This window comes from Phlebotomus argentipes, unplaced genomic scaffold (assembly GCF_947086385.1).
Source record: "Phlebotomus argentipes unplaced genomic scaffold, Phlebotomus argentipes genome assembly contig_2, whole genome shotgun sequence".
Lineage (NCBI taxonomy): Eukaryota > Metazoa > Arthropoda > Insecta > Diptera > Psychodidae > Phlebotomus > Phlebotomus argentipes.
Genome location: NW_026776162.1, coordinates 10061360 through 10075491, shown reverse-complemented (window position 1 = coordinate 10075491; position 14132 = coordinate 10061360). Strand labels below are relative to the sequence as shown.

The following is a 14132-nucleotide window of genomic DNA, read 5'->3' as shown; positions in this document are numbered from 1 at the left end:
AACAGTTGAGTTCACATATATTATGTCCAATTAGTACCAATTGATTTTAGTAGGGAAAACGATAAACGTTTTATTGTCATTATCTAATTAGTATTATCTTGTGGCATCTTCAGTGAGTGAAAGAATATATGTAGAGAGTGTTCTTGATCTATGCTGCCCCCTTCGTATTGTTTAGGAACGATATTGCCGCAAATGCAAGTATTTCTTAACAATTGTTAATTACACTTTTCCATTCTTGCGCGATGTCCAATTAAGGCGGTTTGGATGGACAAAACAATGAAGTTAATTTTATATGTTATTTAACATAACGATGAGACTTTTTGATAAAAATTCTCACATTTCTCAGTCGTTTTACTTGGCTGAACAAACTATGCCTCTTTTCCACTTGGCATACTTGAAAAGTTTTGTGTTGTTGTTGTTGGTGTGTTTTTTTTTCTCTCTGCCCAGACAAGATGCGGTAAGAAAGATGCCACACAAAAAAATGCTTGAGTCTCACATAAGGGACATTTTCATTGTGTGAACGCGCAAAGGCGGCAATTCAAATCAAGACATTCTGAATTTTTGTGGAAGAATATTATATTTCATCGTGTGTGGATTTTTTTTTCCCTTTGTTTATACTCTCGTTGGCATTTATTTATTGACGAGAGTGGGATTTTTATTTACCACACTGTATTCCATTTCAAGAACTTCCTGCACACAGTTGTGTCACTTAATTTCATATGAATTTTGTCAGTAAATAAATTGTCGCGGGTTGGGAAAAGTGAGTTTTGCTGTGTAGCTCAGTATGAAAACTACCCCAGTTTTGATATACTTTTGCACGACATGCGAAAGATTAAAATGTTTTGCGCACAACGGAAGCTCCTTGTCGGATGCAAATATTATTCCATACAGAGAGAGGAATTGTGGTGTAGGAAGAGACTGACGTCTGTGGTAATAGCTCTATCAGGAGTGCGGGTGAGACTTGAGAAAGTTTTCTTTTAAAAACATAAGCGTTCATTATAGTATTCTACATGCGCTCATTTCTCTCTATAAGTTTTATCAATAAAATTCACAGGGGAAATTTGTACGAGGAAAATAGTCCGGGATAATAAACTGGGACTGAATGTTTTCAGTGGGTTGGAAAATTTTCATGGGGAATAACATAATTGGTGAGGGATTTCTCAAATTATACTCTCATGACTTGGGAATATTTATTAATAAAACGTTCTGTGTTATTGCAAATGTGTGCAAACGACAGATAAATCAAAATTGCCACAATTTCGCACCTGATATCGCTACATTTGTACATATGTAGAGTTATATAAATTTCATGCACTGGAAGATATTAATAAATAAAATGCCTTGCCGTAAATGTCATGGGAGAGAGAGAGAGAGTGAATAAAATTGAAAATTTCGTGGGTTTGTCAGCTGTTTAACTTTTTCCTATTATTCCACACCAAAATTCTCTCACTCTCCACATGTGGTTCATCTGCCCAAGATAAAATATCTCAATCTCTTCTCCACTCCATGATAGAGAAGGGAATGTTTTGTTTGCGGTAGGTAAGAAATAAATTGAGAAATTTCCTATGTACAATACAACACTTTATATAAATCTTAATAAAGAAATCAATGTTACAACTCTCCCATCGTCTTCTTCTTCGGGGGTGAAATGAGAGAGACAGGAGGTGGAAAGGATGTCTTGAGGTATAGAAGCGAGGGAAAAAAGGAATATAGTACGTGATGTCTTGTAAGGAGATGCTATTTCTCACAGGTAGACAATTTTTTTTTGTTTCTCCTTCGTTACATATGTACATAATGGAGGGCAGGATTCAGGGAATGCTCGACGTAGTGGCGTCGGTGTATGTTAATAGTGAAGAATGGTTTCTTCGACAAATAAATAAATAGCCGGGAATGAGGGTGAGGCCGAATGATGTCTTTACCAGAAAGGGAAGAAGAAGCGTTGGGAACAATCAGCACTTTTGTTCTCTAAAGAAAGACTCCTTTTTCGCCCATGATTGTATTGTCATGTGTGAAGATTGTGTGCTATTTCTCCTTCTCAAGAGGAGTAAATTTGTCCAAAAAGACCTCAAAAGGCGCATCGAACATGAATAATGAACATATCACACTTCGCTACAGTGCCTGAACTTATACGAGAAACTTGTTTTCGGATTTTAGAAACTATTATTGAGAACATGCAAGAGACTTCGGATACAATCCATTCTATTCTAACGCTGGAGAAGCGAAGAGAAATTCCTCCCAACATAATAGAATTTGACACGATATGCTGAAGAATTTCACCTACAAAAGAGGAGAGAGCTTAAGCTGTCAACTTGTATAGTTTATTAGAATGTTGCAGTTGTAATCTTTTAAATGAGCACGCCCATCTTCATTATGTGCACTTTTGCAACATTCTTCTCTATCACAAAACTTGTCCAAAACTTTTCCATTGTGCAATTCTTGGGGGATGGGGGTTGAAAAAGTGGGGAAAAAGTATCTTCTACCCCAACATTTTTGATACATAAACTTTCACGGAGAACTTGCAATGCAAATTACACGTAAAATATGAAGTGGCTGAGATGAAAAGTTGCTTTGGATTTGGAGCCCTCAAAAGACTTGAATGTTTAGAAGCACTTTCTCTTAATAAATGTTCCTGCCGCGTCTTATTTATGAATAGCAATTTGCATCTGCTTTTTGTCATCAATACCCACGCTTCTGTTTAGAGATATGTTTTGAGGGGCTTAAGTGCGCATCTCACTCATAATTAGGGAGCATCATTTGTGACTAATGTGCGCTTTAGTTGGGTAGTAAATAGAAAACAGATGTACTACTATTAGATCACATTCGAATGGCGCTTGAAATCTGGAGGAATAATGAATGAATGATAAAAGCTAAATACCACGTGATGGATTTAATAACCGTGTAAGCGATTAAAAGCATATTACTATCTCTTTATAAGCTATATATATACAAAATGGATGTGAATATTTACATTTTGAATACATATGTTGCCAGATAAGCCCTCTTGTAGAACAAAAAGTATTTTTTGTTTGATTAATGTATGTAATTTTAAAATTAATCTGTTGGAGAACTTTTTCAGATCCACTTTTCTTGTATTTTTATCATTTGCATTTTCATAGTGCACTCTGCTATTCCTCTTTCACAATTTCAGGTTGAACAAAATGATGTTAAGTACAGCTAAAGTATGCTGAAAGGTATTTGGATTTTGGATTTATATGCAAAATACATTGTAATACAGCATGGCCCATAACTGGTGCTCCACCATAGCAGCTCTTCAAGGTCTAGGTGGTCTATGGGAGCAAAAACAAATTAAAGATGACGTTTGATTGCCTATTCATAGCCAAATCAGGGATTAAAGCAAATATTCGGGACAAGTTTTTAATCTAAATTCCTCCTTTTGTATATAGAACCAGAGAGGAAAAAACAATGCTAGTGAAGTGTATGTTTCAGCTGGAACATTCAACAGCAACCGCTTCAGTTCCTCTAATTTGCCATCGAAAGGCTTTAATTCAATGAAAAACCACACAGTTTGAGGTGAATTTCAACTGGGTCTCATTTAAACTGTGGTAATTCAATCCGAAAAAATGTGGTTGAAGCGATAATAAAATGATTGTTTCGACAAGAGGACGGTCGAGTGTGTGAGATTGGTGTGTTCCGATTGCCATTGTCAATTGCAGATAATCTGATAAGGGATATAATGACTTTGAAATTTATAGGTTGCGATTGTCCTAAAGGTACAACACACATTTCAGGCGGGGGTGGAAATTTACTCATTGTGTGTCTCTTGTATTTGACAAAAGCTTTCATTCTCTCTCCCACATTGATTTATCACCCATTTCGAGAGATAAGGAGATTAATTGTAAAGGTCTTCCTCAGCGTCAGAATGGGGAAATGCTTTTTGAGAGGAAAATACTCCGACGCAATGACTGTCAGTGGAAATTTCACCGCCAACACAATTTGTCTTTGGTGGCAAAACAGAAAATGTACATATTGAGAGAGAGGAAATTGAGATATTTTCCCCAGTGGTATTGAAAGGGTGGTTGAGAAATATTTGAAATTCTTTCACGGTGCATTTACACTTTATTGAAATGTCATTACAATTTCCACCACTTCCCTCACGGGTGCAACCGAAGGAAAGTCACTTGGATATAATCATATCCTTAATCTATATAGTCTGTGTGACATTCTCAATGTAGAGAGAATCTATTGATTCGTGACGTGAACCAATTTCCGTGTTCTCAAAAATTTAATATACATATTCCGACAGAATTTCCACACAGCTCCACCCAGTGGATTTTCCACTGTCGCCCAACTACATTTTGTGGGTGGCGCCACAGGGGTGGGATAAGGAGCAAAATGCCCACAGTGAATATTGTGTGCTTTTTCGCCATGAGCTGCATGTCACAGGGTTGGTCGTTCCAGTTCATGCAACTGTTATTACTTTATGGGCCAAACTTCTTGCATTCCTCTGACATTTTGTAATTACATACTTTTGAGGGAGAGTTCAGGAGGAGCTAAAGCTTTTTATTTGACTTTCCGAAATACGTGGGTTTTTTTTGGGGGGGTTTGTGAAGCATCTGAATTCACCAATACTGTGAATGCATGCGCACCTAAAGCACCCTCAGTTCGGATTTCGTGCGCCCTTGCATTCTTATCTGGCTCTCTTTCTGGCTGGGAATGCAAGCGGGCGTCACATACTGATAGAGTTGAAGTGGAGAAGCGTTGGAAACGATGGCAACAGTGAAAGGGGGTTGCATGGGAATGTGGAGCGATTTTCACCCATAGTGCTGCAATGTGTTTGGGGATGTGATTTAAAATTTAAAGGAAAATTGCTGTGTGTCTTTGACCCACGGCTTCAGCCACACTGTAAGCCATCTAATGTGATGTTTTCAGTTTGTGAAAAATTCAATTTCACCCAAATGGACGGTCGTAACAAAAGGAAATGCGTTGTGCAGTTGAAAGAGAATTTTCTTTCACTGGCATCCCAAACTCTACTTCAGTGGCATTGCATAATTAATGGCCCTGTGTGTGATGGTGAGAGCATGAAAAATGATGATCAATGCAAAAGGATTCTCCAAATTTCCTGGGCAAGCATGAACTGGGGAAAAGCTGAGGGGAGACTTTTAAATAGGGACAAATTCACTGTGGAATTAATTCATTGGGAGTTATAAAAACAGCACCCAATAAGCCTGATTAGATTGCCGAAAGTAATATGGCGTATTTTAATTTCAATCTAGATTTTAATTGCTCTCTCAGTCGAAAGCGTCTAAGAAATGAGGCTGTAATTGAAAATTTGCCACTGAGATGAGATACAGTCGTAAAAAGTGGGGCTAAAATCATCTCTTCAGTTATTATAGCGAAACAATATAATAATAATAATGCATATATGCAAATAGAATGTACAGAAAACTTTTGTAATCAATGGAAATTAAGCACACTTTCATTGTGAATTCTTTTTTTTAATGGAATACGATGTCCACTCTGTGTATATCCTTTTTGGATAGACAGCGAAAGTGATAGCAAAAAATAAATGGGATTTGTGTTAAAGGGAAATGGGTGAAGTGTATATACTTTGGGCGCCGGAAATTAAGATAAAAATGACTGTATATTCCAGTTGTTTTTGGGTCCCTCTTTCACCCTTATTTTTCCGGACAAAATGTATATATATTTTGAGGGGCATTCATGGTGTTTTCTTCTACATACATTGGTGTACACTGATGGGGAAATTTTGTTGCAAAATTCTTATTTTATGAGCACTAAACTTCTTACCTAAATTTCTCTATTGCGCTTTAAGTTTGCAGAATTTTCCATATGACATTTAAACTCCACGGGGAAAAGCAGCGACAAGCATTGACTTGTATTTAATAAGCTAAAATGTGAATATTCTCTTTCATATGAGAAAACATGTTGTGTGCATTTTGTACATACGGATTTGCTGACGTTGTTTGGATAATTGTGATAGTTCGCCTCGAAGCTTTGTGATATCATAATCCACTTAGGAAAGGATGCATGGGAAATAGATTGAAGGATTTAATATAAATCCATCGAATATGTAGACCTATGAGAGATATCAAAAGAATATTTGTTTATCTGAAATTGAAAACCGTCTGTGCGAGTCAAGTTCTCTTATGCACTGTCAATTCCATTTTTCAGTATTCAAATATCATCCCTCGCATCCAGATTTATATCCTCTCGTGCATTTAAACAGTATTAATGAATATTGATGGCGATGTGCTCGATATATAGGGAACAAAACGTGGATTTAACAGTCCAAAAATAGTGTGTGTTGCGTTCTGCCTAAGAGAGAAATATACCATAACTCTGAAATATAATACGACTGTTGCATCAATCTTTCTTTTTTTGTTCACTCTCGAGAGGATGTGAGTGCTCTCAAGTGTGCTTCCAGACCACACGTCACTTACATCGTCATCCATCAGTTGCAATGCGCGGTGGTAAAAAAAAGAGTCATGCCCCGAATTCATCTTCTACACTCCAAAAGAGACTGTTCTAAAATCTCCTCCGTAATATGGCTTTATAGATAAAATAATAAACATCTCCTGAAGAGGTTGGAAAATTCAGTGCCTTTGATATTTCTCCATGAACAAAGCGATAAGTGTTTATTTTCCCCTTCTAAATGCTCACATAATTGACTATGTAGAATTTATTTGGATATCGTAAAACTGACTCTGCGCTTTGATAAGTCGATAAAATGCAAAATTCCCGGGATTAAAAATTAAAATAGACTGCATAGTATAAATCTCTGAGTGGTTGTTTTCCACCATCAGTTTTTTTTTCGTGGCAAAATTCATTTAATTAATGCCATTCTTCCTCACGGGCGGAATGCAAAAACATGGTTGAATTGCCAATTTAAGCCCTCAGTTTTATTTTATTAGCGGTTCTGCGGTAAAAAAATATGTTTACTTTTCATTGATATATTTGTCTGCAGGGAATTCTGCGGGGGAAATTATGAATTTCATATCTGTCAGATAAATTTCACAACCATCTGGCAGGAAGGGTATAATTAAATTGGAATAAAAAAAATGTATGAAATGTAGAAGAATTGAACATTAGAAGGGTATTTTTTCAACATTCAGTCCAACGTTTGTCATATTTTCCATGAAAATATGCCTTTTTTACCACACAAATCTATTATAATAATATGCATTAAGTCAGCTTTTAATGAATACTGTTGAAAGCTTTTAGTTTTTCATAAAATTTGACCCAAAAATAGGCAAAAAACAACAATTGGAATGAAATTTATGTGAATATGATTCTTGAAATTATGAATCGTTGTGACTAAAAAGCTGAAAACCTGGCGTGCGCTTTTTTACTTCCCGTAAAATGTAGATTTTTATGTTTTTTTCTACGTTTTTTATTTCATTTCCAAATACATTTTACGCTCATTTTGAGAAAAAAAATACATGGTTTTTTGGTGGTAAAACACAATCAATTATTTGTCTGTGAAAATGCACAAGTGCACTAATTTAATGTTTAGCTACACTAGATAAATTGTCATGCTGTATTTCCATTGTTGCAAACAGTTTCGCTATTTATACATGACGGAAGCTGGTGAGGAAATGAAATTAGCATGCATACTGGCGATGAACTAATACTTGAACTGGCTGTGCCAACAGACGTGTAAATATTTGTATCTATCGTTGGGATTGGATGAGCTGCTGGTGTTTGTGTTTGTGTGTATTTAGCAGGATATCAATGCTGTGCCCAAGAATAGGACTAATATTCTGGTAAACGTGATGAGATTCAGATGGCTTATGGGTCAGATCCACATGGGTTATTGTCATAAAAAAGTTTCCTCTGCCATTTTCCTGCTCGGAGTCACATTGAGATAATATATATGTGGATGGGGAGGAGAGCACATGCTAAAGGACACAAGAGAGAGTCTCCCGCTGACATGGGGTGGAAAGGATATAATCGATTTGATTTCTCTCTGCACTTACTATACTTTTTACGATGGTAGTTTGTTTGTCAAACGTCACTTTTACAACTTCTCCACGAAACACTCTCTCTCTCTCTAGAGCTTTGGCAAATTGTGACTTTCCTGTGCAGATTGTTGTTGTTGTTTCCCTTCCTTGGAAAAGCTCCATTGAAGCTCATCCGAGGTGCAAATGGTGACTTTCAGTGTCAATATAAGAGAGCTGATGTAGACGCTTTTTTGCCTCCTTGGCGATTCTTCACTCAGGAAAATGGGTGAAAGCGTGTGAAAATCAATAAAACGATCAGACTTGTATCGTCGTAAGGGAAGTTTGGGAGTGCCTTACATTTTATGAGATTAATTGAATGTGCTTACTTTGAAAAATTCCTACAAATTATCTGCAAATTGCCAGGGCACTTCTGCACACTTCTGGCGGGAGGGCATCAATGAAATTGGATCGCCCCTTTAACAACCATCGAATTTTCCACCCTCCGTCTCTCAACATCTTCGATTTCAATCACTGCCGCTGGCGGTACAACTTTACGCGCGCGATTTTGTTGGGATTCACGCTATTGGGTTATTGTTTTAAGAGGGAGGGTTTTGGAATGAGTGCGCCATCAAAGGAAAAATCATAAATATTTTAAAACCACAGAAAGTCGTAACTCTGGTCATAATCTCTTTCTGTGCACGGCTTCATGTGCGGTTTTTGTGTGTTGTGAAAGATGAGATGTGAAGCAGGAGTTTTGAGACAAACCATTTTTCACTTCAGCACATATATAGAAATGATTTCTGGGGCTGCTTTTATTGCACATCTGAGGGATAATGTGATGTGTGTGTTTGCATGGGAAATTTGCGCGATAGAAGGGAATGAAAATGAAAGAGTGACAGAATATCAAAGCAATAATTCTGCCTTAAGTATAATATGTCATGACAGTGAGAGGAAAATTGTGAGAAATTGTCCAAATTATTTACATTTAGCACAATTTTCAATTGCTCAAAGCGACGCGCGAGGGTGATGAAAAAGTGTTCTTTGAGCGCTGACTATGTTTCTCTCCCTTGTGAAAGTGATATATGCACAAATTGTGGTGTAGAGTTGCCTTGGCGCACTTGTAGAAGCTCAAGCAAAACAGCTCTCAGCAGATAACTCTCTCTCTCTCTTGATGTGACAATGATATATGGGATATGTTCACTGACAAGGATGATGAACAAAAACACCACTTTTCCGGCCATATACACGCATAGGGTGTCATCGTGTGTGTACAGATGTGTGCATGAAATGGAGTGACACAGAGAGATATGATATTTCATACATATTTCACATTTATGCATTTTTTAATCCACTCAGCTCCGGTGCAGAGCGCCTAAAAGGGACACTAAGGGATAACTAAGTTATGCTCTATAGCTATTAGGGAAAATAGGAAATTGGCAAAAATACACAACGCGTGTTGCTGTCCAATTTCTCTCGCTGCTCTGTAGTTGGCTGTGTTATGTATGGGAAAATATGTAAAGTTGTAATGCAGATGCTGTGTTGGTCGAATGTGGTGACGCATTTTGGGCGGGGGCGTGGAGGGAGCGTTGAGGAGCTGACAATAACACTACCTGACGGAATATAAATTAAAAATTATGTGTGTTACATGTGATTGTGGTGGAAAATGTCAGTATTGCATAGCTTTACACAAAACAGAGTGATACCATGATGTGTGTATTAAAGAGCAGTTTAAATTAAATGTCAGGAAAATTTATGCTCGACAATTTGCCAATAAACACATATTTAATTTAAGCTAATATATCTCTACGCTTTCGCGAGGCGTCATCGAGTGGAAAGAGGATGGAAAATGAAATTAAATTTGTCCCACTTAATGGATGCCTTTTGTGTGGTGAAAAATTGTGGCTTGCCGATATGTAATCGATATATTTCTCTGTTGAAATGTCATTGTGCTTTCGCCTTATCGATGTTACGGTCAAGTTGGAGGGATGATGAAAGAGGTGGTGGTGCTAAGAATGCTGGGATTTTGCCTTCTTAGCATTCATCCCCTCAATGTGGCTCCGGGGAGAGTTCATATATTTACTTGCGAGATGTACTCGAGAAGGATTGAGAACTGCATCCACGGGGAAAGTGATGAATGACTGCCATTTCTCCCGTGCAAGGTTCTCTCTCAGGAAGGATGTCGAGAAACTTTGCTCTGCGTCCCGAGGGCATAAATCCACTTAACCAGAGGGATAAATCAGGATCACTGTTGAATTTCTTACGTGAAATGATTGAAAGTGTGCTGGCAGAACATCTGCATTAAATCAATTGCGTTCATCATTCGACTGCAATTTGAATTTCAAGTTACGTGAGATTAATTGCATCTGATGAATTCAGTGTGTGATTGACTAATTAATTGACATCCTTCCATTCCGTCCTGATGATCCTGATAGTGACTTTGAAGACTGTCACGGATTTCTCAATTTAGCCCCAAATCAATGCTTTCTGTCTTTCGTGTCTTATCTTGATAATTATTCTCAAATCCATTTATTTAGACTATTTTAGACTCTGTAATATTGAACAGTGCAAGACTTTAATTACATTCTGCAAATGAATACTGCATTTTTCTTTCTTCTGATAATTCTGCAACTCAGAACATGCTCAGAAAACTAATATAAGAATGTGAAAACCCGTGAAAACTGTAAGAAAACCCAAATGAAAGCCTTTTTTCTCTGATATTCTCTGTTCTTCTGAATCTGTATTTTCCATAAAGTAGGACAATTTTAAGTGGTGATCTCATTTCTAGTCAAGGCAAGATGCTATGAAAAATTGTTTTTAACTTCTATCTTGACTAGGATGAGGGAAAAATGTGGCATCTCTGAGGTTTCACATAAAAATAAATGTATTATTTCCGGTTTAAAAATGCAATTCTATCGAATGGGATTTTCAGAAAGCACTTCACTATTTTAATGCATATGAAATGGCAGCAATAAAACCAATATATTACTTATTAAAATATCGATTTGTACGATATTTGCATACGACAATAATTGCGAAACACATTCAGTTGATGATATTCCTCCATTCGTCGATGTGTCGAGATGTTTTGGGGGGAAATTGGAAACATTCTCGCAATACAAACTCTCAATTAAGGTAATTGATTATTTCGAAGCTTCCCAACAATAGTTTCCGGATTAAATTTCGCAATAGTTTTGCCTCAACTCATCGACTTTGGGTGTGTTTTGTGTTGTTTCTGGCCTTCATGAAAGCCATTGAGCAATAAGCTATATTTGTGTGGTATATTTATTGATTTGTACAGCTTGTGCATTTCACCGACATCTCCTCGCAATATGTATTATCCTGGGGAATTTGCAAGTTGATTTAATCTCGGCATCTGCATGGGAAATAGTGTGAATTTCGCGGAGTTTGTATTCAGTGGAAAAGTTGAATATTTCTGAAGGATATCATTTGCATACAGCGCAAAACCACATATCATAACTCCGCTAACAATGCGAGTGAGTTGCAAATTGTGAAGAAGAAAGTCTGCACTGACAATACAATATTGCGCGTCCTTTTTCTCCTGGGGAGATTAAATATTTGAAGAATCTGTCTTTTGCATTGTCTTATCGCACAATGTCGAATGTGATTGAATTTGATTTTTCTCTCTGAATGCTTGAGATTGTGTCCTTTTGTGGAGTGTAATCTTTCGCAATTTCGCATGTATGAAACTTTTACATTCGCTCAGGAGATGCAACATACATATATTGTGTTTGGGAGAAAAGATCGAGAGTTGAAGTATGATTCAGGAAAACTGCTGCCTTTTCTCTCCCGTTTCTTTCTCTCGACATTGCAATATTTTCTCCGAGTTTTATATTGAAATCATTACCTGGAATTGTACATATATATATTGTCGATATTGTGCTTGGCGACGGGATATAAAAATTCGTATTCTAAAATTGAATTTTCCGAATGATTGCAATTGTTTGAACGATTCCGTTCGACTCGAGGGATTTTCCGCAACACAAAACCTTTTCTCGTTCTTAAACGGAAAAACCGTGCTGTATTGCATCGTGTGAAGCTGTGTTGTTGAAATTTTATATAGAAATGCGAGATGCAAAGGATTTTTTCCGCTCGTTCAGTCAAAAGCAAAAAGAAGTTGTAGAAGAGGAAAAAGCTGAAAGACTTCATGAGGGATAATTAAAAGCAAGACTGCAGAGGGAAAAAATCTCTTATCCAATTGTGTCTGCAGTTCATGATATTGAAGATTCCGCGAATACTTAGTGGGGAAAGCAAGTGCTTAACTTTTCCATTGAAGCAAATTAATGTGCGTCTTTTACTTTTTTTCAGAACACTCTTGGTCGTCTTCTGGTGACGTACGAAACACCATCGATTTGCTCAATGCTGGGCCTCGATCCGCCGCCGGCCTCGCCATCTGTCACGACGCCGGATGAGGACAAGGACAAGGACAAGAAGGACGGTGACAAGAAGGAGGCGGAAGGTGGAGTGTCGGCGGTGGGAACGGTGTTCATCGTGTTGGCAATTCTCGGCAGCATCGGCGGCATCGGCTTCGCTCTGAAGGATCCCGAGAGGCGTGCAAAGGTTCTCTCGCTCATTCGGCGCAAAGACACCAACGTCACGTATTCACGGGTGAGTTGAGAGCGCATTGAATATTTTATGCTGCAATCATGAGAACAAATTACACATGCAATTTCATTAAGTACAACGAAATGGGTATTTATTTGGAGAATATTTGTGTTCCAGAAATTTCAGAATTGCTCTTAAAGAGTATGCTGTGATGCTCTTATTTTAAGAGTTGGTTGAAGCTTAAAGTAGCAATTTTGAGTTTATTCGGACAATTGGAAGCTTTCTTTCAATTTCTTCTAATTTTCTAGGTTGAATAAGTCTTTAAAAATTATCATTTTTATTTAATTCCAAATAAATATCCTATTTCAAAAGGGAAAAAGAGGATTTTGATCAGTATTTTAGCAATTTAATCATAGAAATACTTGTTGTTTACACTATTTTTGATTTGTTTTCTAATTTTTTATTTTTATGATTAAAATACTGACCAAAATCCAGTAGATTAAGACACAATTTTTCCATTTTCCACACATTTAAACAGTATCAAAACCAATACGTTTATTTCTTTCGGATTTGCAGGACTTTTATGAGCCTCACTACAGCATATGATTTTTCTTGGCACCTTTTTTGGATGTGTTACATTGATAAAAAATTTGTTTATGTTTGATTCCAAAATCTCGAAATTTTCTTGTGGCTTTAATTTTGCTTATTTATGTTATTATGTAGTCTTGTAGGATTTTGTGGCTAAAATTCCATGTGGGAATTTTAGTTGAGACTTTCTCTAAAGTCATTGTCGTAAATTGCAGGTTTCCAATGAAGAAGCCAGCCTTTTGATGAATCCAGCCACACTAACTGAAAGTGATGATGAACTTCTAATCTAATCGCCTTTTATCAAGTCATTTTTAAGCTACACCTTTTTGCAGTATATAATTAAAGAAATTTGCGTTCCTTTGAATTGTTTTTGCCAAATATAAGATGAGAAATTGATGCACTTAAGAGAAGCTGTTTGAAGTGTTATTCAATGTTTTTTAAAGATGTGAACTTAATTATTAATAGCAAACACTGTAATATCCTTGGTTTTTGTCCTGATAAAGAAAAGGACATTTGTGATGTTTAGAGATGCTAAATATTATTTTTGTTTCACTGCAAAAATTATGCATTGATAGATTAAACTTAAATTACCAAAATGAAATGTGTTGAATGTGCGGAATGAGATATTTAAGGAGGGTGATTTTTTGTCGGAAGGATATTTTTTATATTAGCTAGGCAAATAAAGACATGAGTGAAAAGAAGGAACTTGATCTTTGTGTTGCGGAAGGCGCGCGCTCTCCTTTTGTTCCCATCCACTGAAACTCCCATCAGGGAAACTCCATGAATGACGAGCTCCTCGTGCCGCTTTTTTTCTTTGCTCCTTCAACGCAGCCCACAAAGTATTTCATAAAATGCGCGCTGAGGATTACACACACCTTCCCTTTCGCGCGTCAGTCTCTATTTTATTATAACACGACGGCAACTTCTTTCACGTCATGCGATAGCAATAAAATTAAATTTGCACGGAAATGGGTTTTATTTTCCAGCAATTTATGGTTGAAACATTTAGTCGAGGGAAAATTCTCCACCGTAATTGCCCGAGAAGTGCCTTTTTCACCCGGT

General features: G+C 37.0%; 1 protein-coding gene across 2 annotated transcripts in view; it reads left to right on the top strand.

Moving 5' to 3' along the window:
• The window catches only part of LOC132265094 (cation-independent mannose-6-phosphate receptor), a 37520-nt gene extending 23749 nt beyond the window's left edge, over positions 1 to 13771 (top strand). Inside the window, exons 6-7 of one of the 2 annotated variants that reach the window (XM_059765577.1) lie at positions 12246 to 12545; positions 13286 to 13771. In XM_059765577.1, the coding sequence (XP_059621560.1) occupies positions 12246 to 12545; positions 13286 to 13360 (375 nt within the window). In that variant the 3' untranslated portion in view covers positions 13361 to 13771. Of the gene's footprint in view, positions 1 to 12245; positions 12546 to 13058 lie in introns of both variants that reach the window. The other variant, XM_059765579.1, reaches the window with a different exon arrangement.
• The last annotated feature ends 361 nt before the right edge of the window (positions 13772 to 14132 follow it).